Source organism: Cygnus atratus, chromosome 22 (genome assembly GCF_013377495.2).
Source record: "Cygnus atratus isolate AKBS03 ecotype Queensland, Australia chromosome 22, CAtr_DNAZoo_HiC_assembly, whole genome shotgun sequence".
Classification (NCBI taxonomy): Eukaryota; Metazoa; Chordata; class Aves; order Anseriformes; family Anatidae; genus Cygnus; species Cygnus atratus.
In genome coordinates, this window is record NC_066383.1 from 501,666 (window position 1) to 528,477 (window position 26,812).

Here is a 26,812-nt window from a genome sequence, read left to right on the forward strand (position 1 = left end):
GGCCGCTCCCTCTCGGCGGCGGCCATGGCGGAGGGCCCGGAGCCGAAGCGGCGGCGGGCAGAGGCCGGGGCCGGGGCCGAGGCCGAGGCGGAGGCCGGGGCCGAGGCGGGCGCGGAGCCGGGCCCCGGAGCCCCGTTCCCGCTGGGCTCCGTGCGGCTGCGGCGGCTGCTGCGCGACTCGGCGCGGGAGAAGGCGGCCTTCGTGCACGGCCAGGTAGCGGGGGGACCGGGGGGGGAGCCGGGGGGAGCCGGGGCAGCAGCTTTAAGCTGGCAGGAGGGGGGTTAGGGCAGGTATCGGGGGGCTGCTCGCTGCCAGGCGTCCCCGCGGGGGCTGTGGGGAGCTCCCCGTGCCGATTTCCATCCGCTCCAGGTGACCGGCCCCTCGGGAGAGGACACGGACGCTGTGCTGATCCTGGAGAAGACTCCCTTCCAGGAGGAGAAGATCGAGGAGCTGCTGAAGAAGCACACCAAGCTGGAGCTACAGATGTCCAACGACATCTACAGCACGTACCGCCTCTACCCGCCCCCCGAGCTGAGCGGTGAGTGCGGCCCCGTGCTGCGGGCCCCCGGCCGGGCTTGGCCCCCAGGCTCTTCCCTGCTGGCCTGCGGGGACCCGGGGCTTGCCGGGTGCCCTGCCCGCTGCCAGCCGCTGCGCTCCTCGGCCCACGCTGCCCCCGGATCTCCTGAGGGCCTCGAGCCGCGCTCTGAGGGAGCGCAGCTCCCCCCGCGCCGGTGCTTGCGCTCCCTGAGTTTCCCGGTGCTTTGGGCACCGCGGTGGGCTGCCAGGTGGGCAGCTCTTCGATTGCCTGCAGCCATCGCTCTGCACCTTGCTGTAAAGGTGAAGGCGGCCTCGTGTGTCTGGAAGTTGCCTGTTCTGTTTGAGATGTCGGGTAATCTGTTAGCTGTCATCCCTCCCCATAAGGTTTGCTTTGAAAACATTCTCTGCAGAACATGTGTGTGAACTCTTCTCGTTCCAGGGTGTCATCTCCTGTGCTGTATTTTTCATTGCCACGTGTTGCCTTGTAAGGACAGGCAGCTAATGTGATGGGAATGGGAATTTAAATGCTGGTAGCCCTTGGTGTCTGATGCGTGCAGGCAGACACCTGGTGTGTCTCTGCCTTTCAGGCTTCTCCCTGGTGATTTCACACATCCCTGCGTTACAAATTCCTGATTAACAGCCGAGTATGGCGAGGTCAGATGAGCAGGTTGAAGACATCATGGGACGGTGTTGGCCTGTGAAATGGATTTTCATTGCCATCAAAAGTCTTCTGTGGCTGCGGCACCTTTCAGCTGCTGATGGAGGGGCATGCTGTCTTGGCTGTCCTGGTGCTTAGATTTAATGCTGATGTTTGTTTTAATTCTGGAAGTGCAGTGATTAATTATGTGTCAATGCTGCTGTAAATGTGATGATAACCAGACAGGTTTAACGTAGTCAAAATTAATCAAAGTGGTAGTCTAAAGTAAGAAGTTGTTGTGGTCCCAAATCAGATTTTCAGGGCAATGCATGTGTCTTCCCCCAAATGCTGCTATTTTAGTGCAGCTTCCATTGCGTTAGGAGGAAGCACTGTCTGGCTTTGGAAGCTTGCATTCTTCTGCAGGTAACTTGAAGTTGGAAGTTTTGGCCTTAACCTTCCAGCGGCAGGAAAATACGGCGGTGCGGTGGCTGCTGAGAGTGCCCTGGGCCATTGACAGGATTGTGGAGCTGCAGGCTGGCAGCAGCTCCCACGAGGTGGCATTGCAATGCTGAAATGCTGGGACCTCGCTCCAGCCTACAGAGAGCACTGGGTGCTCTTGGCTTGCTTGCGCTATCTTGTTACAGGGCTGCACGACTCCATTGTTGCTCTGACAGCAGAAATGCTGTTACAGCTTGATGTCAGGCCAGCAGCCGCGCGTTCGGGTGCTTAACAACGTGTCTGGGGAGAGTTAGCCTTCAGCCACTCTGGTAAAAGTCACTTTCCTCCTGTGCCTGGCTTAACGGATGTCTCCTCCTGATCGATGCTTCCGTGCTGTGACCCTTTCCTGCATAGCTTTGCTATCTGCTTTTCATGCCAAACCTGCCGCTGTGCTTGTGTGTGACTGCGCTGCTGCTCTTCCGGCTGTGAGAAGGAATAAGCCCGTGGCATCCTCCGGCAGAAGTTTGTCTTTCGAATCACCTTTAAAATTGCCTTTCAAAGGCAGCTTTTGCAGAAGCTTTACCAGGGGTGCGCCTGCCGTGGTTTGGAAGCAGCGTACCCCCAGACAACACGGAGCATCCTTGCTTCCTGCTCCCCGGCGCAGCTGTGCCCGCGTCCCTGCGGCTGGCCCCGCAGGGCTCCGCACTGGACCGCTCCGTCTCCCCAGCTTCCTACGCCAGCACGTCGTTACCAGAGAAAATGCAAGCAGGGTGAATGATAAGCATGACTGGGAGATGTCTCCCTTGGCAGTTTGAGGCCTGTCTGCTGACGTTAAAAAAGGCTTAGCTCTTCCTTTGAAGAAATTTGGTGCTGGAGGAGCTGGGGTCTTTGATTTACAACCAACCCTGCGGCAGCTCAAACTGCTCCAGGCTTCCCCGTGCCTGGCTCCACATATCTCTGGCCATCCAGGAGCAGCATGTGCTGCTCCTGGCCTGGGGAACGGGCAGGTGCAGTTGTCTGGCTCCTGACCCCGTGGAGAGGCTGGCCCTTCCTTGCAGGGTGTTGTGATGCTGTGTTGAGTTGCTTTTGCAGGTAGCTCGCCTGAGATGCTCTCTGGCAGCTGCGCTGGCACCCCAGGACACTGAGCACTGGAGGAAACAGGTTTGGGAGAAGAAGGAAATTGCCCTTCTGAGTTGAGTCATGGCCCAGGAAGGGAGTTGACGCAAGGAGTAAAGCTAATAAACCATAAAATGAAGGATGAGGAATTTCCTCTAAGGCTGCGTGCAGTGCCAGGGCTTGTGAGAAATCCCTGGACATCGTGTGGAGACCTAGCAAGACCTAGCTTGGGGTCTAACTTGGTCTCTTGGCTGTGGTGTTAGGGTTTTACCTCCTGGCGTTTGCAGGTTTGCACTTCCCCATGGTCTGAACACAGTACCTTGCAGAAAAGGTCAAACTTTGGCCTCACCCAGTTCCACTGAAGAGCCCTGGGTCGCTGTGTCATGCAGAACAGGAATTTGCCCTGGGGATTTTGCAGCTTCCCTGTCGAGGGCAGCCAGGCCCCCAGACTGTGAACTCCTTCCTTTTCGAAGGTGAGGCGAAGCCCCCTTACAGCAAACTGCCTGGGCCGAGCACCAGACAGCTGCAGGTGGCCGGTACATGTCTGCACCCGGGTTGGAACGGGGCGCGCCGATGGCGCGGAGCAGCTCGTGGGAGGAGCTGTCTGTGCCTCAGTGAGCTGCCTCCAGGCCTGCCGCTTTGTCAGAGCACATTTCTCAGTGTCGCCTTTGTGGTTGAGAGACTCCGGGAGGCTCCGCGTTCAGCTGGGGCTTCCTGATAGCCGAAAGCGGATATTTTCATCACCCTTTTCCCCCCTTGTCGTTTAAGCCACTCGGATGCTGTTTCATCCAGGGACTAAAGCCAATGCCAGCTCCGCGTGATGAAAGCTTGTTTTGTCTTGGTAGTAAAAGAGCCTGCAAGGCTGGGCAAGTCTCTTTGTTTGCATGGCCCAGCTTTGTGGGGAAGGTATGGAAGAGGCAGGCTAAAAGATGCAAGTCACCTCGAGCAGGCAGCTTCCCTCTGCCCTGGGAATCCGAATTTCGGCGTGCGGCAGCCGCAGCTTACGGACGAGCTTTCTGGGGCTGAGAGCGTGCCAGAGGGCCCTGGCTGGGGGGCGTGTGGAGACAGAGCTTGTGTACGTGCAGGAACAGGACCTCATCCTCAGCATGCTCTGCTCACCAGGCTTACCGGCCGCTGGGACAGACACTTGGTGGGCAAAATGGGAAATACGTTTGAAAACCAGTTTGGTGACAGTGTTCATCTGAAGTGCGACCCAAACCCACCCCGTTAAGGAGAAGATAATTTGTCAGTGAGTTTGCTGGCAGGGCCGGTGGGATGCCCTCTAATCATATCTGGTCTAATAATGAAAAAGGAAGTGTTTTAACCTTGTTTTAGGCTAGCCAGTGGGTGCTGAGGGCAGCTGTTTGGAGATCAGCTGTGTGGGCCTGTGGGGCAGAGCTGTAAACGCGTCCCCGTGTTTGCAGAACAGCGTAACACTGACCGAGAGGGAGGGCGAGGGAAGAATATACCTCTTGCTTAAGCTCTTGCCGTGCTTAAATATCGGTGCGATGCTTTCCCTGCCCCTTGCTCTCCTGCCTAGGTTTAACAGGCAGCTGATGTCTGAAGGCATGAAATGCTAGCAGAGGAAACCACAGCCCTGTGGCCAGCCGGGGAGGGCAGGGGCTGCTTTCACAGCAGGGGAAATAGGGCTTTCATAGCAGTGCCAAAGGAGCGATTGCAAAAGCTAGATGGTTTAAGCAAGATGTTCCCTAACAGCATCCAGCTCCTGGTGATGCGTTTGCCCAGCTGACATCTGTTCGGGAAGGAGCGGCTGTGTTTTCCAGCGCGGCGCAGCCCCGTTTTGCCTGGCTGCTGGGGGATGTGGTGTTTCGTGGCACCGAAGCCGCGCTAGCGTGATTCAAGGGCTCTTGTCAGCCCTGCGCTGGAAGGAGTCTCCGTTTGCCACACACGGCAGTGGCTGGCAGGTGTGCAGCTCCCTGTCACTGGCCTTTTCACAAGCACAGCCTGTCCCCGTGCTGCAGACTGAAGCTCACCAGCTCATAGTCTAAAAATGAACGTACTGGGAGACGCTCCGGCTCCGGCTCTCCAACACAGGGTGGAGAAACTGGGAGAAAGGGAAGAGCACGGAAGGCAGTGGGGAAACTATTCAGTCATGCAGGAAGTGATACATATTCCTGCATTCCTGAGCCCAGAAAGCGTCTGGTTTCAGGCAGCAGGAGCTGGAGAAACTTGCATGAGCTGCACTGGGAAGGTCTGCGTCTCCTGGAGTCTGCAGCGCTTCCAGTGGCCGTGTTTGCACCCTCTGCCCGCCCGCGGGGCTTGCCCAGCAGAGCAAGCTGCCCCTTAAGGTGTAAATAACAGTCAGAGCCTGGAGCAGTGCTTGGGCCGGAGAGGGGTGTTAGGTGGGTGCAGAAGAAAGGATAGAGAAGGGAGGGCTGGTTCGGGAGGTGGTGGGAGGTGTTACCGTGCTTTGCCCCAGTTTTCAGGAGGTGGTGACTTGGAACTTGCCTCCTTCCCACGCTGTGACTGCTGAAGCCAGGGCCCACCACGTCCTCCTCCGTCCGTGGATGAGAAGCAGAGGCCGGACAACCTTGGCAGGAGTCCCCAGCAGCGCGCTTGGCTTGCCCTGGCATGTGCTGGCCCCGGAGACTGCGTGAGCTCTTGAAAGCCTTGTCCTCTGTGAGCGCCTTTGTTGTGTTCTGTAAGGGAAACCCCAGGCGTCTGTGACGAAGCGTGGTGGTACCTGATCGGGGGTAGGTTACGGGAGGTGTTCGCCTGGAGTACTGCACAGCGGTGACCGTAGCCAAAAATAAAGGATGTTCGTGCAGAGGGGAAAGGGGGAGGTTGTACGTCATTAAGTTTGGTTAGGTCTGAGTTAAAAGGAGAAGATGTGGACGGTGCAGGAGGATGTGTGCAACAGGAAAGATGTCGCAGAGGAAAAACCTGCAAGAGTGCAAATGCAACTTTCCCTTCAGCTGCCTGTGCTGGGCACTTACCTTGTGTAGATCGTAAACCAAAGCACCACCTCAGCTTGCTTTTAGCAAAGGGAAGAAAAGAGTGCCCCCACCCAGAAACAGAATCAGGTCGTTCCTGCCCCACGTGCTTCTCTCAACTCCTCAGCACACTTAAATTTATTTAAAACACCCAAAACATAAATTGCAATGACCCATTTTAATACTGCCTCTGAGTTTCTTGAGTGAGGTGAGAGAAACGAGCACAAATTATCTCAGCGTGTCTCCCTGACCTCTTCCTCACTGTTTTCACTGGTGTGAAGTCTCAGGACAGCTTGAGCCATGCAGTTGACTTAGCTGGTTCGCTTTGAAAGCACAGAACCTGGGGCAACATGTTTTGTCCTCTGCTTCTGGCAACAGCTCTGTTCAGTCCCTTTTATCTGTTAAGATTCCCAAACTGAGCTGGCTGGCTCTTTTTTGTTGTTTGTTTTGTTGTGTGCTGGGTTGTGTTTTGCTCTCCTTTTTGGCAGGGGAGGGGAGAAGTTGTTTGGTGCTAGTCAGTCGGAGCTTCATTTTCTTGTGGGCAAGGAGCCAAAAGCACGGGGTATTCCCTCAAACACCCCCTTTGCAGGGTGAGCTGCCCAAACAGCTGTCTTGTACCACTGGAGTACCTCTGGCATGTGTTCATTCAGGTTCCTGCAATTAGACCTCTTTTTTTTTTTACTTTTTTTTTTAGGTACCTCCAGCTAACTGCCAGGCAGTCCTGACTTCCAGAGTAAGCCACAGACGTTTTGTGGAGTCCTGGGGCTGGCATTCAGGAACACGCTGGCTGACGTGACTCAGATGCAAGCAGAGACAATCGCTGACCCTTTAGCAACCTAAAAACCACATGATGTGTCCAGTGATTTTTTTTTGCCCTCTGTTTCCGGGCTAGTTTGTGCCCATACGGCATCGTACGTGGTATTTAAATGCATGTGGAGCCTGTCAGGAGCAGGGCAGCTTTTAAAACGAAGCATGAGTGCGGTCGGTCGCCAGCAAATGGAAAGATTTAGCAGCAAGCGAGCGTGGTCTCGCTGGCATCTGTAGCGTGGATGCTTTCTGTGGCTGAGCGGGGCTGCAGCATTCGCATCCTGAATGCGAGTGCTTGGGCTCCTAATGAAAGTCAGGCTCTGAACATCTTTCAGGCAGCTTCTCTGGCCTTAGTCATTTATGTTAATTAGCAGCGTTGGGGCGTTTCAGGGTTGATGAGACCTCTAGAAGGGAAATAATCATTAATGAACCGCAATCTCTTCCCTCTCTGCTTTTCAAGACATCTGCTGCTCGACCACAGCTGTGCGTTAAGGGTTCCTCTGATCTCGCGTTACGTTTTAAAGCACATGAAGTGGCTGTCTGCACCAAGAGTGGCCGCCCCCGGCCCGGGAGGCAGCAGGGCCTGTTTCCTGCAGGACGCTGGGGAGATGCCCTGCAATCCCTGCCCGGCAGCTCTGCAGCGCTGTGACAGCACAGGCGCACGTGTTGTGTTGGTCGCCAGCCCCGGCGTGGGTTGGTTCGCTGGACTTCCGTGCTCTTGCCTTGTTTTGGGATATAAAACTAGCTTGTGGAAGCTTCAGCTGAAGGCTGATCTTGGCATTTTGTCTCTTGCCTTTCTGTTTTCCCCCCAGTGCTTTTTTTTTTTGTCTTTTTTTTTTAAGTGAGGAGCGGAGGAGCTGCAGCCTCGTCTTCTGCTCTTACATCATCCCACTAGAAGTGCTAATCGAGTCCTGGAAAACAACCTTGTTTGAACATGTGTATGGTGGGAATCAGACCAGACTGCCCTTGTGGTTTGCATTTTCATATTTCATGTTACCAGCATTTTCCTGTGGATTTCATTAAGCTGGGCTTGGCATGAAATGAAAAGGCAGTCTCCCAGCTTGTGCAGTGCTGACCTTAAAAAAAACAGAAACCAGAAAACAAAAAAGATTCCACCCTGATCCTGGCTTCAAGAGCAAATGGATCTTTATATTCAGTGTCTGGCTAACATATATACGTGTATAAAGCTCGAGGCACAACTGGTTGGTGCCCTGGTGAGCGGCTTGGTGGGTGGTGCGCAGCCCGCGGTCTTTCTGACAGCGGCAAAAGCCGTCACAGAGCTTGGGCACAAGCCGGGAGCTGGGGCCTGTTTGCTCTAAATAGCAGGACTCCTGCCCCTTGCTGCACGCAGATCTGATTGCTGCCCCAGTTTTGGTTGGAGTCGCGAGGTGTTTTTCGCCTTCCCGCATTACATTCGGTGCCAGCTTTCCGTTGGCTGGGGAGGTGGAGGCCCCCGTCGGTGCTGCGGCAGGCTCTATCGCGCACCCAGTCTCGGGCAAAGGGGGAAGTTTCCCACGTGTTGTGCTGCCGTGCGTGAGGCGTACTGCTGCCAAGCTCAGAGCCGCTGGGGCAGGATGCAAGAGTGCCCCTCGCTGTGTAATGTCATGGAAAGCACACCTCCAGGTTTCAATCTCAAGGCAAACAGAAGTTGTTTTCCTTCTGTTAAACAGCTAAATGCTCTTCGCTGGTCAGCTGGTGCAGGGGAACGAAGTGAATCATCCAGCCCTCTTCCCTGAGCTCATCTGGCCACGCTAATCAGCCATCGTTTGCTCCAGATGGGTCCCTCTGTCCTCGGCTTTCTGTCCTCAGGGCTGAGCACCCGTATGGCCGGGAGCTCTGGAAAAGGAGCGGTGCCAGCCCTTATCTTGTCCGCATGCTCCCGGGAAGTCGTCAGGGTCTCCTTCCTCCGGAGAGACGCTGCGAGCCGAGGTCTGTGCCGAATGAATGCTGCCAGTCACCGTGCACAAGGAGGTTTTGTTCCCGCAAGTCGCGTTTGGCATAGGGCATGGGCCAGCGAAGAGCCTTGCCTGCGGGGCAGGGAGGATGGCCTGTCTGTCATACGGCTGCTCACGAGAAGTACAAAGCTGTCCCTAGCTCCGCAGCTGAAAGAAGCTTTCAGAGGAGATGAATGATCCTTTCCACGTTACGTTTTGCATTATGAATGGAGGAAGCTTTCAGGACCCAGGGGCAGCAGCCTGCCGCGAGCCTCATAGCCTAAGCTGGATGCGGTGGAGCAGGACAGGGTGCTGGGGGCTGGTTGGGGTCAGGGTGTGATCGCCTGTCGTGGCAGAAGTGCCTATTTCTCCTACTTCTCTCTTCCTGCATCCCTTCTACTGCCTGGTGTGCACACCGAGGGTGGTGCTGCTGTCCCAGCTGCTCTGCTGCTTGAGTTCACGAGGGGCTGATGAGGTGCCTGTCCTGTTCTTCCTGCTTCAGAGCTTTTTGTTTGTTACCCAAATGGAAGAAACTCTGTCCTAATCTTGTTCTCTAGAAGCAGACAGCCATGGTGTGCTCTCAAACACAGCATGCATGTGCTCAGAAGGACCCTCCAAGCTGTATCAAATAGAGTTTTGGCTCTTCAACTCCTGCAAAATGAGGCTGCATCATTTTGGAGCTGGCTGGGGAGCTGAGCTGCTTCAAGTCTGTTTGCAATCAGAAAGCAGCTCTAGCAGCCTCCCTTTGCGGGAATTTGGGCAGCCGGAGTGAAGCTACACACAAACTAAAGAACAAAACTTTTGGAAAGGTAGGAGTGGGTCTGCTCCGGGGCTGCCAGGCCCCGCTCCCTGACATTGCTGGGGTCTGTCCCTGTCTCCATTAGGGGCAGGAGCTAGGGGCTGCCATGGAATTGACTGCTGGCACCTCAGCTTTGGTGTTTTGGCTCGGCGCTGCAGCCCTGAGACAAACCCTGCTCGAGGCAGTTGCAGCAGGATGGAAACAGGGGAACGAAGTGGGCTTTGGGCTCCCCCAGGAGAGCAGCTCTCCAGTGCTTGAGTAGTTCAACCACCTTCCAGTCTGCGCACGGCCGCGCTGCCATCTCCCCAAGTCTGGCTTTCAGCTGCCGCTTCCAAGCACGCTGGCGTGTCCCCGGATGGCTCAGGAGGCTTGGCCAGCTGCTCCGCTCTCCTGGTGGCCCGCTCGCTGCGCCTGAGCTTCCCAAAGACCTCAGGAGGCTCCTGGCTCCATCTGGAAAGCGCCTGCGTCCCGCGGCGTGGGTCCTCTCCTCCGCCAACGCTTCTGGTTGTGTCCAGTTCCCTCTCCCCATTTTCCAGCTGACTGCAAGCGCGTAGGGTGGGCTGGGAGCGGGTTTCTCTGGCTGCGGCTGAGCTGAGGTGGCGCAGGCAGGCGTGCTGGCGTTACGTGGGCTGGATCCAGAGCAGGCTCAGCTCCATCTTCTCGCAGCCTCGGCTCCCCTGTCCCTGCCTGCCAGCCCCGCCGGTGGCTTTCCCGAGGCGGTCCCTGGGGACAGCGGCTGTCCCGGTGTTCCCAAGCCTGGCGGCTCCTCGTGCCAGCCCCTGGCGTAGCCCTGCTGAGTGCAGCTCACGTGGTGTCTGCTTTGGTGGCTGGAGAAAGTTGCAGAGTGCTTGCCTGGTAACATCTGGTTAGCTTCAGATTTAAGAATGAGGAAAATGCCCTGGGTAGCATTGTCGTGCGCTGTTTCTGTCGTAGCTGACTGCACATAAACTCTTCCCTGGGAGCCCCAGATCTGTGCTGATGCTGCTGATACGTCTGAAAAGTGAGCGTGGGAAAAACCTTTTTGCACAGAGTACCCTTCCACCTGAACTGGAAATACAGGCTCTGGCTGTGCTGTCTGCTTCTGCTCCTTGTCTGCAGCTGTACCAGCCTCCTCTCCTTTAGAGCAGAAGGAGCCCTGCAGGTTAAAGCACTTGCCTGCCTTCTGTGTCAGCTCCCCCCTGCTATTTTAATGGTATCTTTTTGAAATGTGTTAGTGTGGCGTTTATTAGAGGGGGGAAAAAAAGGATTTATCAGGAACTAAAGGGAGTAACTTGGCTTTCACCTGTGATTATAACTCAGCAAAAATGTTTATTTCTAGAGATAAAAACCACAGTGGTGTACCCCGCCACAGAGAAACACCTGCAGAAATATCTCCGCCAAGAAGTGCACCTCATCCGTGAAAGCTGGGAGGATTACAAGAACATAACGCTGCCCTTCATCCAGTCCCAGAGCTTCAGCATCCAGGTAGGGGCACTGCTGCTTCCCCAGGTTACTGTGGCTCTGCATCCCTCTGCAGAGATGGAGGAGTCTGAAGGAAGAGGTGTTTCAGGCAGTGGTGTGTCAAACACCATTTGACAGCTTCGACAAGGTGGGTTCCAGTTGTGCTGGTGCTGGAATGGGTTTGGATGGTGGGAACTGAGGGCAGGAGAAGAAAAGCTCAGTTCTCAACCTGTTTTTTTTTCTTTTTTTTTAGCAGTCTTGATTTTGATATTCTTGTCTGCAGCCTGATGGCTGCTTCCTGTCACCACAACTGCCAGAGGCTGTGCCTCAGGAGCACCAGCAGCTGCTCAAGGCCTCGTGCATTGCAGTTGTGGCGTGCTGCAGTCTCCGATTCCTGTGGCCAAACCAGAGCTGAAAATGTGCCTTGAAGTCAACAGATTCTGCAAAGCCTGACATTTGCAGGAGCCTTAGGGACAGGGGCAGGGCTCTGCCTGTCTTTGGTCTCCCTCTTTAACATATTGGGCTGTCAAATATCTCCTCAGAAGCCCATACAATCATAGGATGGTTTGGGTTGGAAGGGACCTTAAAGATCATCCAGTTCCAACCCCCCTGCCATGGGCAGGGATACCTCCCACCAGACCAGGTTGCTCAAAGCCCCATCCAGCCTGGCCTTGAGCACTCCCAGGGATTGGGCATCCACAACTTCTCTGGGCAACCTGTTGCAATACCTAACCTCTCTCTGAGTAAAGAATTTCCTAGAATTGTAGAATCATTAAGGTTGGAAAAGACCTTCAAGATCACCTCCCTGTTCCTGCTGGCTGCACTATTCCTGACACAAGCCAGGAGGCCGTTGGCCTTCTTGGCCACCTGGGCACAGTGCTGGCTCATGTCCAGTTGAGCATCAATCATCACCCCCGGATCCTTTTCCTCTGCACAGCTTTCGAGTTACTCTGCCCCCAGCCTGTAGTGCTGCATGGGGTTGCTGTGGCCAAAGTGCAGGACCCAGCACTTGGCCATGTCGAACCTCATCCCTTGGCCTCTGCCCATCGACCCGTCCTGCCCAGGTCCCTCTGCAGGGCCTTCCTACCCTCCAGCAGGTCGACACTTCCCCCCAGCTTGGTGTCATCTGCAAACTTACTGAGGGTGCACTCAATTCCCTCATCCAAGTCGTCAATAAAGATATTAACGAGGATGGGCCCCAACACCCACCCCTGGGGAACACCCCTGGTGACCAGACACCAGCTGGATTTCACTCCGTTCACCAGCACTCTCTGGGCCCTGCCACCCAGCCAGTTTTTAACCGAGCAAAGCGTGTACCTGCCCAAGCCACGGGCTGCCAGCCTCTCCAGGAGACCGTGTCAAAGGCCTTGCTGACGTCTGGGTAGACGACATCAACAGCCTTTCCCTCATCCACCAGGAGGGTCACCAGTCATAGGAGGAGATGAGGTTGGTCAGGCAGGACTTGCCTTTCATGAACCTGTGCTGGCTGGGCTTGGGGGGTTTATTCTGCTCCACATCCCAGATTTCCAGATGAGGCTGAGTACCCTGAGGATAGCTGGACTGACTATTAAAGGTAGATGTGAAGAAGGCATTAAGAACCTCAGCCTTTTCCTTATCCTCAGTAGTTGTGTTCCCCACCGCGTCCAGTAAAGGATGGAGATTCTCCTTGGTCCTCTTACTGTTAATGTATTTCTAAAAACGTTTTTTGCTGTCTTTTACCACAGTGGCCAGGTTGAGCTCATGCTGGGCTATAGCCTTTCTGATTTTTTCCCTCATATGCCAGCAGCTTCCTTGTACTCTCCCCGAGTTGGCTGCCCCTTCTTCCACCAGGCATAAACTCTCTTTTTCTCCTGGACACTCAGCAAAAGTCCCCCGTTTGGCCACGCCAGTCTTCTTCCCCACCGGCTCATCTTATGGCACATGGGGTCAGCCTGCTCCTGCACCTTGAAGACTTCCTTCCCGAGGAGCATCCAGCCTTCCTGGTCCCCTCTGCCCTTCAGGACTGACTCCCAAGGGACCCTCCCTACCAGCGTCCTGAACAGTTCAGTCTGCCCTCTGGAAGTCTGAGGCAGCGGTTTTTACCGACGTGGATCAGTGGTGCTCTGCCCCCATCCCCCTCGTGGTTGCACCCTCTGTAGACTGTCAGCTCCCCAGTACTTCGCCCTCTCTTCTGACTGGGGGCCTGTTGAGCAGACATGACCAGCTGCAGGTTATTCGAGATGTCTGAGTTGTGAGGCTGCCTGTTCCACTGAAAACACCCGCTTAGCTATCGTACTTGCTTGAGGCAGTCTGACCTTTTGGGTAAGCTCAGCAATGCTAAACCAGACTCTTTCCCCTAGGCTCCTCCAGTATAGCTCTGCTGTTCTGTGGCATTTCTGCACCATTATAGAAGAACGTTTCCCTTGGAGGTGTATCCGAAGTGTGTTTCCCAGGGTTTCTGGAGGCTTTCTGTGTTGGGATGTTCCTTCTACAAGGGTGGTTCCCTGGGTGTTGGTGCTGTTTGCTGGGCCTTTCACGTGTCTCTTGGGTGTTGTGGAAATGCGAAGACTGAGACTGTGCCTGGTTTCCTGCATCACAACTCGCTCGTAGTGCTTTGCATACAGATACTCTGCCTTTCAGTCCTCTGGTCCATATTCCATGGGGAGAAGCTGAATTTCAGTCTGCTTCTCACCCCAGGCAGTGGAAATGGACTTGTTTCTTCTTTCATCTCCTTTTTGACCACTCCTCTCCCTACCTCATCTTTTGTCTTTAGAAGGAACACAAGTCTGTAGGGACCAAATCATGCCAGCCTGTGCAGCCTGTAATGCTAGGCTTACTGAGTAATTGATTACTGCTTTTTCAGTGCATTAAAAGAAACTGATTGCTTATGTATCTAATCTGTGCAGCCACTGCCGTGAAAGGGAAACCAGGAAGCAACCTGAACAGCTTTTAAAGCCAGACAGTGGCTTCTGCGTCCTCTCCCCTGTGATGCTGCCTCTGCAACTCACTGATGAGGGAAGCGTGTGCCCTCTCCAGCTGACTGCAGGTGAGGGTCTGCTGAGGCCATCCGTTAAAAACAAACTCCTTTATCTCAAACAAAAGCCAAACACCAGGCCTTGGGTATCCTCTCCCTACACCTCTGTTCTGCTCTCCTGAACAGCAGCAGAACAGTTAACGGGGTTTGCTGTTGTGATGTCTGTTCCCTAATCACTTGCAGATGACCATGAATCTTGCTTTCTGCATCTAGTGCCAGGAGGCACCTTGCAAACTGCAGTGTGCACTCAATTGCTCCTCACCGCTTGCTTTTTTTTTGCTCCATCGTTCAGCTTTCTTGCAGCAGTCAGACTGCAGCACCAGTGATGTACAGGAGGCATTTATTAGCTGGAGAAACAGGAGAGTCCATTTGCACCCAACAGCAGCTTGCACAAATGTTTTCTCCGTGCCTTTGCTCTGCAGGCTGTGAAGTTCCCTGACGTAGCAGCAGCCTTCAGAAGTTGCTTGAGCTCTCTCTTTGCCCATTCCACCAGGTGCTTGTGAGCTGGTTTCTGTGCTAGGTAGGTGCGTGGAAACATGCTCTGGTTACCACTGGGAGCAGCTGCCTTAGCTGCGCTGAGAGATCTCGGTCAGCATGGTGTGACCATCAGTCCTTGACCTCTGTCATTTGGTAGTGCAGTTTCTTGTCTTTAAGTGGTTTTGAAAAGAGGCAGAGGAAATATGAAGGGTAACAGAAGTACTGGAGGACTACAGAGGAGGCTCTGTTTTCTGCCTGGAGAACGCAAAGCATGGATACTTTCAGCATAATAGTTTTATTGTGGTCCCAGCTTCTGGACATGTGTTGTCCTCCCCAGGCTTGTGCTGGAAACAGCAAGAGCAGCCAGCTGATCACTGCTGGTCACATGAGGCAGCACTGGTGTAAAATTCAGCTCATCTGATCGGTGAGCTTATTAAGGTACTGATAGCTTGGCACTTCTCAAAAGAGGAGGCGTGAAAAAGTAAACGGCAAACTTTCATTTCCTGCAGAGCTTCCTGCCCTGCTTTTCTTCTAGGGTCACAAAGCACAGCGATCTTGTGACATGCTTTCCAAAATCTCTTTGAGGATCTGAATTTCTCTAAAATGTTATTGCTAGGGAGAAAAGACCAGAAATTTAAGCAGAAAAAAAAGGATCAAGGGAGGAGAGGTTCGTTTGTCCCTAAGGAGATGTATTCAGGTCAGTTCACAATGATCCTAAGTTTTGATTAGATTAATTAAACTCCTGACAGTTCCCAACAGGGCTGTCTTTTATCTTGAGCATCTGGCGTGCACAGCAGCCACTGACCCAGCTCGCTTGGTGTGTCTGCAAGACTGGCAACGGCTCCGTTCTTCTGTACCCGCCTGGGGTAACAGAAATGTTCTGTACCTAGGCTTGATGGGAAGATGAGCGTGGTGGTGATGAGTGTCGTGTCTGGTTTAGACGCCTGTCCATATCCTAAACACTCCCTAACGCTAAAACAACTGGGGGTGCTCTTTCTACAACCTAGTTGTCTCAGTTAGGATTTCTTTCTTCAGAGACTGACTGGGGGAGGAACAATTGGCGTTTCAAACTAATGTCAGCTTTCAAAGCCTAGCCATTTTCTACCATCTTGCCCTATCTTCTAGAGACCTGGTTAATGTTGGAAGCCTTCAATAAGACCCAAGACTGTTAGCAATTAGAGGAAACCAAGTCACAGTGCTCTCTGTAAAACTTTTCATTTGGCAGGTGATGTTTAGAGCAGGTGGGCAGCTTGTTGGCAGGAAAAGAAATCTATATATAAAGATGTTTTCTGCTCATCTTACTTTGCCATTTATTCCTGCCCTCTTCCATTTCATAGCAGAAACTTGTCTTGTCTCTGGATGGTGCTTTGCTCTGAAGGTACTGCTGCAGGGGGAAATATTTCTCTGTGGGGTCTGAGGTCCCACGTCCTTCTGTTCTCCTTCCCAGCAGCCCAACTGGAGCTGGTGAGGAATGTAGGGGGATAACCAGAGCAAGGATTACAAGCAATGTGGAGGTTGAAGCTTTAAATATAGAGACAGAAGAGTGGCAGGCTGTTTTCTAATCAGTCAGGAAACCAAGAGACATGCATTGCCCAAGAAAACACAGGCCTTTCGTGTTCACCCAGAGAGTGCTGACTGCCAGCAGCAGGAGCTGTATCCAACCTCAGGCTTGCAAGCAATGTGCTGCTTCCTTTCCGAATGGAAAAATCAGCTGAGTTTCCTTTCCAGAGCTAGTTGTAAAGGTTTCAGCAGAGCGTGGGAGGTAAAAGGTGTAAACAGGCCCAGAGCTGCATGCAGTGCCGTGAGAGACGTCTGCTGAGCCCCAGACGAGCTGACTTCAGCCTCTGTCGATCTCGCTAGGGCCTGGCAAGCTCCAGGAGTGGCGTTGCTCATGCTGGTGAGGAGCCTGCTCTGTCTGAGTGCTCGTGCCTGTTTGCTGCCAGATGGGGAGCGCGGAACAGGAGAGCTGCTGCCCCTCAGGGGTTTTTGTGCTTGCAGCGGGCCGCAGCTGTCTCCCCAAGCGGAGAAGCAAACATGTGGGCACGTGTCCCAGTGGCAAGGGAGAGACCTAGGCTCTGGGGTCTGCGCCGGGCTCTGCCCTCGGCTTGCTGGGGTTAAACCAGCCAGGTTGGAGCCCTTGGCTGCGTATTTCCTTCTGGGTGCTGAGTCAGGCTGCGCCCCGCTGCCCCGAGGTAAGGTTTCTTCGCCTTCATTGCTGGAAGGAGTAAGCTCGTGCTGCCTGAGCTTGCTCAACGCCCTAGCAAGCAGCGAGCCTGGCTTCCTTTTCAGAAGTCTGTTCTTGTTACAGACAACCCATTAATCAAAGGTGCTAATGACAAGCAAGACCATCAGACGGTAATTTGGCAAAACCTGCAGGAAGAGCTCACGAAGGTGGCATTGCAGACGTTCGTGTAGCGGGAAAGGTGGCAGCACGATGTGCTGGCTGGAGAGCTTAGCACTTAGCCAGCTGAGTCAGCCTGCATGGCTGGAGTCAGGCTCGCTTAAAAACATTTAAAACCATTTTTGGTTATGGAAGGAAACGGGCTGTCCGAGCAGTAGACAGTAAGTTCAGTGTGTGAGCGTTCCCATTTAATAAGAATTTGTTTAGCGTTAGAGCTTGGGGTCGGAGCCTGAGCGTTGGGCACCTCAGACCGAGGACCCAGTCTGGGACCTGGCGCACGCTCAGACTCTGGCCAAGCAGCCTGGTCTGGCTGAAGGATACTGGACTCGATCCTGTCGGGAAGAATTGTCTCCAAATCCTCTTACAGGCAAATGTAACAGTTTTTATACTGGACTAAACCATCCCTGTTCAATACCTCATCTCCAGCTGTGGCCAATTCTTAATGCTTGAGAGGAAAACAAAAATCCCTGAATAATTTAGCTAGCCAGCAGTGTAGTGCCATGCAGTGGGGTCAGGGGGGTATCTTTTAACTGAAGTGCTCATAATTGCCTGGAGTTTGTTGGAGTTTTTTATGGATAATTAACTGCAAATGTTGTTGGCCAGGAATTTATTTGGTCTTTTTAAAATCAAGTTGTTGATTTTTTAATTTTTTTTTATATTCTCCTTGCAGTAAATACAAACTAATCCATGAGCTTGGGTTAAATGTGCCTGAGTTTATTTTCTCTGCTGGTTTATAAATCACGTTTCTCTTTCAGTGGGTGTATAATATCCTGGAGAAGAAAGCTGAGGCTGATCGAATCATCCATGAAAACCAAGATCCCTGCAACGGCTTTGTTCTAGTTCCAGATTTTAAGTGGAATCAAAACCAGGTTTGTTTGCTACTCTTGTTTTTGAAGGGATGCTGCTTGTTTAGAGGTAATACACAGGAAGTGTCCCCTTTTGTATTACTAATAGCACGTTAATGAAAGTTTTAGTAGGGGAATGTATCCTTCCTGTTCACACTGTCATTAAGCAGTGATGCTGCCAGTGATTCAGGGCCTTTTATCACACATGGACACTGCACAACACAGACTGTCCTCACACTTGCTCAGTGATTTATTTATTAGCTTCACTTTCTCTTTCCTGTATTGGCCTGAGTATTGTCATGATGTGTTTGAACCTAAGTCCAGATGCCTGTTTGTTCCCGATGAATTTGTTTGGGTTTTTGTAAGCCTAAATGTTAGGCATAAATCAGTCGGATGTGTTGTTGTCCTTCAGTTGTTCCCATTAACTCTCCTGCACACGATATCAAACAGATGGTTGTTAGCTTATGAGCAGCTGCTTAACCCCTCGCTGGAGTGGCCACTTGTTGAGATTCAGAGGTTTTAGCCCAGGCTATAATCCTAAATTGAGTGGCTCATTATTTCCTTTGACTCCGGCTCAGCTCCTGCGGTACCTCCGTGGCCTGGAGACATCAAGGCCCATGGCATGCCTGCGGAGATGAAATACCCGAAGCTCAAAGAAGCAAGGCTCCAAGCCTGCACCCGTTGACTCGCTGGAGTCAAAAAGTCCTTCATGTTTCTGATCCTCAAAACATTTCCGCAGGTGGCAGCGAGGGAGAGTTACCATTTGATGGAAACTTAGAAATGGGAACTGAAAATAGTCCTGCCTGTGGGCTGTTACCACAATGCAATTCTGTGTTTCTGTGCTGAGCGTGGGCCGGGGGGAGGCTGGGAGGCAGGGGAATCGATCTCTGGTCTGCTGCTAAATTACTTGGGGGAATGACCAGGTGGGTACACATAAGTTAACCGCAGGGTAGTCCATATACAGGGTGAATTCCCCACACATCAGCTATTCCAAAAATCCCTTGCCAAGTTGCTGTGGAGTAACTGAGCCTGAATTTCCACCTGTTCCCCCGGAGGTGCGACCTTCAGCGTGCGAAGCAGGCGACACGCTGCAGGCTTGCAGCCTTGCTCACGCCGTTCAGCGTCTTTACTTGCAGGATGGTGACAGCAACACTTAGTGATCCCAAAAAGTTAATTTGCAGCAATGTGCCGTCCTTTTCCTCGCTCTGAGCAAAGTCTTAGTGTAAATTCTCACTCACTGGGACCAAACCGAGTGGTTTGGATCAGCATTGGAGGCAGGTGGGCTAGAGGTTGTACTTTAGTTTTCTCTGCTGTACCCAGGTCTCAGAGCTGGTATGGTTAGGGAGATGGTAGGATTTGTCTTTAGGGGAGGTTTATCCATGCTGCTGGTTTTTTTTTTGTGAGCCAAACAGGATTTTCTTGATTTCTTCCCCGTGGCTGCCCTCGCCGTTTGCCCTTGCTGCCTCTGGAGCAGCACAGCAGCTGGCCCTGGGGCAGAGCCTGCCCTTGAGCCCCGACTCCTCCAGGCTCTGGGGGAGGACTGGGGATGTGTCGGGGAGTTCAGCGCGTTACACGTGGGTACTTTCTTCTAGGTGATGGGAGTTGTTGATAGCTGGGTGCTTCCTGTGTTTTAAAAAAACAGAGGTGTGGACTCCTGGATGATTTTTGTGATTCTTTACCCTGAGAGAAGGGCTTGGACTTTATTTTCTACATCCGTGGCCTTCAGGATTTATAGCCCCTCATGCTGAACGTCTCTTTCCCAGGCAGATGAGAGAGCGTCCCAGCAAGGGGTGTTGACTTCTGTCTCTGAGCCAAGATATTTCTTCTTGGCTGCGGGCAGCTCCAAGCCACGGCTGAACCTGGTAGCCTCGAGGTTTGCTGCGAGCACTGGTTCCTTCCATCCTCCCGTTGGATCCCACCAAACAAGCAGGGCTTGATGTCGGTGCTCACAGGCAGGCTCAACATCCCATGCCTGGAAAATGCAAACGGGCCAGTGAACTGCTGAGCTTGCTGTTAGCCGTATACAAATGATTTTAATTTGAGAAAAATGTTTCTGCAGCAGGGGAGTTCCTTAAGGAGGAGAAGCTGCGGAGTAAGAGAAGTCTTATTTGTGAGCTCTTGGTACAGGCTTCTGTGTGCAGCCTGGCCTTTCGTGTTGAGCAGGGTACGTGCGTGGCTCCTGTTTGGTGAGGCTGTCATCAGGAAGACTAGGACTGTTTTTCCTGCCTTGCAGGAAGTTGGACGTGCGCTCAGCAAAGAGGGTACGTCTTTTAATTTAGTCATCGGCATAAATAAATTGTATTCTGACAGACGCTGAATGTGTTCGGGTCCAATGTGTCTCAAGTCCTAATGTATTAGATTAAACGTGGGACCTGTCAGAACAGATCTCATCCCTGCAGCTGCTCTTCAAAGCCCTCGGATGTTCAGATTTCGACTCATCTCATCAGCACGCTCTGCCAGCAGCGGCTCACAGCCGTAGGCTACTAAATTAAATTAGGGAAGCGAGATAGGGCTCCCAGCAGGACTCTCCGAACCTCCCCAGAGCACGGGCTTAGAATTCTGTTCAACAGTGTCGCCTTGTGCTCCGCCTGCAAATCCTGCAAATGCACCTGTAGCTATTTCAGGCTGATGGATGGGAGGAGGGTTTCCTGTTTGTGTTTTGAAGTCTTCCCGCTTGCTGCTGACCTCCTGCGAGCTGGAACGGCTGCTGCTAGTCAACCTGTCGGTCCTTGGTAGCACTTTGAGTTTTCTTGGATCTTTTTTTTTTGCCGCTTAGGAGCGCAGTATTTGCCCTTGCCAATGCCCGTGAGTGTGGGTTCAGCCCCGCCTGCAGGACCAGCCTTGCCTGGCGGGGTCCAGCGAGTGCTCCAGGCTGGAGCGTCCCTTCCTGCCCGGTTCCTGCCCGCAGCAGTGGGCCGCAGGACAGGCTTGCTCGGCTGCCTCGACCTCCTCCTCCTCCTCACCTCTCAGTGCCTCTGTCCACCGTCGAGCCGCAGGCTAGCGGGCGGCTGGCCGGGATCAGCCGGCCATGCTTAGCATGGGTAAATTGACACCTAAAAAAGACTGCAGCAGCGGTTTGACAGCTTGGCCTGTGCAGAGGAATCAAGTTCTTGTTAAACATGTGGCTGGAAGGCCGGTTTTAGATCCCTCTAGCTTTTTTCCTCTTCTCAAACCCGCAGGAGCCCTGAGGCGTTGCCTGAAATGGTGCCGTGCATTACATCACTGAGGGCCTTTTTAGCAACAGGCTTATTTGTTTCAAACAGTAACATACAGATGTTGTTCTAAGGAGAGGGGATGTTTGCTTTTCTCCTGCGAGCCAGCTCTGGTTTGAAGAAGACAAACTTGATACGCCATCTTTCTTGGAGCTGTGCACAGGGCTGCTCTGAGAATCAAATCAAACCATGAGAATTGCTTTGTTGGCTGGATGCAAATAAAAGCTTTGTATTTCGAGAGTCCCAAGACAGGGTTCTGCAAGCATCTTTTGGCATAAACATCTGTTTCTGAATAGCCAGATGGGTTTCTTATAACCCTGAAAAGATCTGCTGGGTCTTGGATATCTAAACCCTTTGCTTTAGTGTTTATATCGTTAGAAAACCGCTAAGTAACCTGAAGGAGACAGGGATTAAATGCTGCAGAGAGGGGTTGTTTACCAGGAGGATTCAGTTTCGGAAATAGAGGCAGCTGAAGATGTAGCCTCGGGCAACTGCTTGCCAGGACACAGCATAGCACAGAGAGAGCACAGGTAGATTCAGGCGCGGGTGACGTGCAACTGTGGATATTGCTACAGAGCATCTCTGTTACCAGCGGTGTGTGAGCCTGTGTCGTGTCCTTCTGGCTGCCTCTGCCTCTCTGCACGGTCAGATCCCTATAAAAGGGACTCCGTCTCCGTGTTTATTATCCCCTGTGCAGCAATGCCACACAATGATCTGACTGAGCATTTGATTTTTATTTATTTTTGACATACAGTGATCCACGACCCTGTGTTCTGTTAAACATTTAATTCGGTAAGTGCTTCTGGAGGTGCCAAAGGTCTGGCTGGGAGCTGCTGAGCGGCCGTATGTCACGGCAGCGGGGCTGTCAGGTGGATGATTAGATCCTGAAAACGGTTATTTATAGAACGGGAGCGACTGGAAAGTGGCCCACTGTTTGTGCAGTGGAAATATAGGAAGCTTTTCATTCGGAAAAATCTACAGTCACAGTTCTGGCCGCTGGAATGCAGCGTAAATCCTCGCCGGGGTGCGGAGATAAGCTCCGCAGAAAGGCTGCGCTCAGCGCTGCCTCCGCGCCTCGGGCGGCTGCAGCCCCGCGCAGACCTGGTGCCTCTCCTGCCCTGTGCAGGGGTCTTTATTTAGTCTTGCTGCCTACTGGGAAAAGTGCTTCTGAAACGCTCGAGGAGATGCTGGAAGCGGGTTATTTCTGTGGAAGGTGGCGGTACTTGGGAAGTCTGAAACATGGGGAAACAAAGGGTAGAGGAGGCTCGGCGACTGTTTTAATCTTGGAGCACCGAAATAAAACCCAGCGACTACAAGTGCTGTGTTTACAGTAGAAAAAGTTTGCTTGATCTGCCTTTAAAACCGAGAAGACATTTGTGATCATGTTGTGTATTGTCTGGGAGAAAGCTCCTGTCTTCTGGTTGTTACTGTTCCAACAGCTGAAAAAAACAATTTGTCCAGAAAGGGTTATTAAAAACACACAGGGTTTGGGGTGAACGCATCTCGTACCGGGGTTCTCAGCTAGGATTCCACCCAGCTTAGACGTTGGTTAAATAAGACAGCAGGTAGCGAGCACGCGTGTGTGTCTGTGTTGTGACACGGCGTGGAAAGCTCAGGTTAGTGTGTCAGGGCCAACGTGCTCAAGTCTCCGCTGCTCGTTCTGTTGTCAGCCTCATCAGCACCCTCTGTCTCTGCTTGTCCGCAGCTGGACGACCTCTACTTGATAGCCCTCATTCAGCGCCGGGACGTTAAGTCTCTTCGGGACCTCACAGGGGAGCACCTGCCTCTGCTGAAGAACATCCTGCAGGAAGGCAAGGTGAGTGCAAGGGCAGCGGACGCCTGGGCTGCTGCTCTGCTCTGGTCCCTGCCTGAATTCCCCGGCAGTCGGGGTGGCTGCGAGCCCAGACCTGGCAAAGAACCGCCTGCCGCGTGCAGACCAGCAGCTGAGAGATGCTAACGTTGCCCTCCCAAGGTCCTTCCCGTTATTTTGCTGCAGTGCAAAGCCCTGTGCCTACCAGGGGCCATCCGTTAATAGATGACAGTGACTTTCCTTGCAGCCGCTGCCCTGTGCGGCGTTGCCGCGTGCAGCAGCGGTGGGAGCGGAGGGGTGCCTGGGGACGCTGCTGCCTCCTGCTCTGCAGCTGCTGGCATGCTGTGCTGGGTGGCCACCCGACGGGGGGACACGCCGTGCCGCAGCGGCAGGCCGATGGGTCTCCCTGGGAAGTGCTGAGGGGGGAGTGGAGCACTAACGAAAAGAGGGCGCTTTAAATCCTGCTTCGTGCTCTGACTTCTGTGCCCTTGAGGCCAGATACGTTACAGGCGTCCTGGGCTGCTCCAGGCACTGACCAGGGCTCGGTGCCTAGCAAAGCAGCGAGTCTCCGTAGGGCCATGGGAAGCATTTTCTGGTTTCCTTTCCTCCTCGATTTAGCCCCTCTCATGGGAGATGGTGGGGGGGAGGTGTGAATGCCTCCCTTGCCTCTTTCCCTTCCTGAGACCAGAGCAGAGCCTGCCCTGTGGGCGATGCGCTCTCTGTTCGCCTTACAAGGGTCTGTTGGTTTGGGAAACCCCTCCCAGCAATGCCCTGCCGAGCCTGGCCATGCTGCTCTCCCTGCGTCTCTTTCTGGAGACCCTGGTGGCTTTTCTTTCCTCCTGCAGCCACCAGACACCCGTTTGTACGTCACCGCGTGGTGCTGAGTCCTGATGTTGGAGCTGAGGCTCTCCTCCATAGCTCGAGAACGGTGCTGTCTTCATATTGCTGCCTTTGGCCTCACGCTGTTATGTCTCTGGGCTTGCGTGCTGGCGTGGCATGTTCCAGGAGAAGGAAACATCTTTCTGGAAGGGGCCGGAGAGGTGGTGGATGTGTCTGGGAGACCGCCCGTCCCTTTGGAGCAAAGTCTTGCTCTTCTTTAAGAAGAAAACACCCTCTTCCTTTTGGCAGCCAGGCTGGGAACGAAGTCTGACCGCTGCCTGCCTTGGAACTGGGACTGCTTCCCGTGGGCAGTGAGCGCCTCACCTCTCTCCCCTCTCAGGGGTGCTGGATATTGCTCTGCCTGCAGCGCGCTTCAGGAGCTGAGCTTGTCCTCCTGTGCTGACAGCTTCCTTTCTGACCTCTCGACCATTTTCTCTGGCTGGTGACTTTTCCAGCCCAACACCGGGGCATGCGTGGTAATGGGCCGTATAGATCGGTGTGTGATAGTTCCTCTTCCCTTCACTGCATTCGAAATTTGGAAACTAATTGCACTGGGGAAAACAGAGATTAATTAAGAGATTAGTCAGGGGATTGCAGTGTGCTGAGCAGCAAACCAAGCCGGTGTGTTGGAGTTCACTGTTGCTGTTTATAGCTTTAATTACACTGGCTGGTAACGGGATCCTGTAACTTGCTGAGCGAGCTGAAGAGATAAGGGAGGAATGGAAAACAGCGAGAGCGGAGAGCACATCCCGGTACGGAGAAGTGGGGCAGCCGGAGGATGAGGGCTGGCAGAGAAGAGCTCTGCCCTTCCGAATTTCCCCCTCTCTCTTGCTGTGAGGATGGAGGAAGCAGAAATTGCTCCTTTTTGTCTTTCCTCTGCCTAACGGGGCTCGGGCTCCCCTGCTCCTGGCTGTCAGACAGCAGGGCGTGTGAGCGGGGCTCCCCTCTTGGTGGGGTGTTTATTTAACAGCTGCCTTTGATGTTTTCACTGCCTGAACCTTCTCCACCCATTTCAATCCTTCTGCAGACTCATTACCAGCCAGGGAGTTTGCCTGGTAACTCTCTGCCTTTCTCTCCTTATTTGTGGCACGTGGGGGCTCTCCTTTCCATCCCTTTGGGGTCTTTATTCCCACCTGCTCCCCGTCACCCATGCCTTCGCTGCACGTTGCCCTTCCTGACCTGTTTTTCTCCTCAGGAAGCCATAGTAAAGCGCTTTGGTGTGCCTGGATCCCAGCTGCGAATCTACCTGCACTACCAGCCCTCCTACTACCACCTGCACGTGCATTTCACTGCCCTGGGCTATGACGCCCCGGGCAGCTCCGTGGAGAGAGCCCATCTCCTGGCAGACGTGATCGACAACCTGGCGCTGGACTCGGCCTACTACCAGAAACGGGCCCTGACCTTTGCCCTGCGGGCTGATGAACCTCTGCTTAAGAAGTTCCAGGAGGCAGGAAGAGTGTGAACTGGCAGAGCCAATGTGGAGTTGCTTTTGTATCTTTTTATCCTAATAAATGTGTTGTGTCTTTTTTTTTTAAAGGGTTTTGTTGCTTTCTTTTTATACTTGGGTTTTGTACAAATTGGGGCCGACAGCCCATTGCTATGGAAACTGTTCCTTCTGCTTAAGTCAATTAAAACCTTGATTGAGTAACCCTGTTGGTGTGGTGTTTTTACCAGACACGTAGCAGTGGCCTGGGCTCCTCCGGGACTGCGGGAGGGAGTGGAGGGATTTGGGCAGGAGGGTCTGCGCACATCCATCTTCTCCACCCAGAAGACTGGCCAGCAAATGTGGGGCTGGTGAAAAAACCAAAGATGGTTCCAAGGAAGGCCACTGTCCTCAGAAGGCTTCGCTTCTCTCCCGGGAGCTCACCCCCGGGAACAGGATTCCGGCTTTCCTGGGGCTGGGAGGGCTTTATTGCTCCAAGTGAATGACTAAACCGAGTCCTCGCCCCTGCTGGCCAGATGCAGTGGGCTCCGTGGAAGGCAAATGTGACTTGCCTGATCCTTGGCCTTGGAGCCATCACTTCTAAGCTGCTAATTAATCATACGTACAGCTTAAATGAGCTCACTTGAAAGGGCAGCCCCTCCCTGACACGGGCTGCTCAAGGGTTCGCTCAGATTCCTCGGCACGCTCAGTTGAAAAATACTGCTGCTCCTGCTCCTCCTCCCACCAGGGGGGTGAATCCCTCCTGCAGCCACAGGGTCCGGGAAAGGAGCCTCCAGGGACGGCCACATGGCCGAGCAGAGAACCGGGCTGGTGTCCAAGCCGTGGTGTTCCCGGGGAGTCACATCTCCCCGGGAAGGGCTCCGGGAGGAGCTCCTGCAGGTGAGGAGCGTGGGGTGCGAGCTGCTCGGCCTGCCTGCCCAGCCGTCAGCTTCTCAGCATCTTCACTGCCGGGCACAAACCTCGTAAAGCCTCACAAGTCCTTGCTGCCCGAGAGGGCTCTGGTTTCTGGTCCGTGGGTAACTTGGGAGGTAATTGCAGGAATCGTGTTGCTGTCTATCCTGGTTATTTACTCCTTGCAGCACACCAGGGAGGTCTCAGGTTTGTTGTTGTTATTATTTTTCTCACCCCTTACCTCTGGGGGAAAAAACAGATGCAATTTGTTGTTTCCAGGGCTGCTCTGTGTGCCACGGCGCTGCCTTGCAACGGGGTGGTCCAAAGCCTGATTGCAAGTAGCATCACAAGAGATACCCAGAGCTTTGTTCTCATCTGATTAATAAAAATTCAGGTCAGGCAGTTCCCTGGTACCTTTTAGCAGCAGGGAGAAGCAAAGCATCTGAATGCAGCCAACTCTTGTCGGATTTGCTTATTTCTCTGCAAAAATGCGGCATGTGGCGAGAAAGCCGGAGTGAGCTCTGAGGGGGGTTTTCCTTCGTGTTACACACAGATCCACCCATCTCCTGCAGCCTGGGCAAAGCAGAGCACGTCTCTACTTGGAGCAGAGTTGGTTCAGGAACCAAGGAGCTGCCACAGCAGCACATCTGGAGATGGTCATCGTGGTTGACTGTCCCCTGGTTCTTTGCATCCCTACGTTTCAAGCTGTTAAGGAAAAGGGATGGTTTTCCCCCTTGTGTTTTGGACACCAGAGCACTTTCTGTTCCAAGATCGAGCAGCTCTCAGTACCTGTGGGTCAGGGAACACTGCAGGCCAGCGCAGGCATGGAGATGGTTAAACAACAGACGGGATGAGCCCGTCATCCAGGAAGCATCCCTGGGCTCCGTTCTTCAGGTATTAAAAAAAGCTGCCTTGAAAATAGACTTGGAGCACTGCGACAGACGACGGAGCAGCACATCTTCCACAGACCATCTGCCTGCTCCCGCTGGGGACGGAGGTGGCGGCGAGAAGCGGTGCCTCATGCTCTGGGGGGCAGGAGCTCGGGGCAGAGCTCGCTCTGCGCCCCGTGGCCGAGCCAGGACGGTGGCGACGGGCGCCTGCGTTCCTCCCGCTGCCGCCCCCGGCTGCGGGGCCGCGAGGGGCAGGCGGCGCGGGGACAGAGCTGGATTGTGCTGGGC

At 53.5% G+C, this 26,812-nt stretch overlaps 1 protein-coding gene across 1 annotated transcript; it reads left to right on the plus strand.

The window, feature by feature from the left end:
* Positions 1 to 5: 5 nt before the first annotated feature.
* DCPS (decapping enzyme, scavenger) lies at positions 6 to 24,947 on the plus strand. Its single transcript, XM_035555599.2, has 6 exons — positions 6 to 213; positions 370 to 538; positions 10,541 to 10,686; positions 17,309 to 17,422; positions 22,316 to 22,426; positions 24,495 to 24,947. The coding sequence occupies exons 1-6, from the start codon at positions 25 to 27 to the stop codon at positions 24,759 to 24,761; spliced, it is 996 nt and encodes a 331-aa protein (XP_035411492.1). The 5' UTR covers positions 6 to 24; the 3' UTR covers positions 24,762 to 24,947.
* The last annotated feature ends 1,865 nt before the right edge of the window (positions 24,948 to 26,812 follow it).

Excerpts from the sequence above, each read along its gene's own strand:
- DCPS (XM_035555599.2), top strand. The coding sequence starts at position 25 with ATGGCGGAGGGCCCGGAGCCGAAGCGGCGGCGGGCAGAGGCCGGGGCC. Across the intron at positions 10,687-17,308 it reads CCCAGAGCTTCAGCATCCAG|TGGGTGTATAATATCCTGGA; the intron begins GTAGGGGCACTG and ends TTTCTCTTTCAG. Across the intron at positions 17,423-22,315 it reads TTAAGTGGAATCAAAACCAG|CTGGACGACCTCTACTTGAT; the intron begins GTTTGTTTGCTA and ends GCTTGTCCGCAG.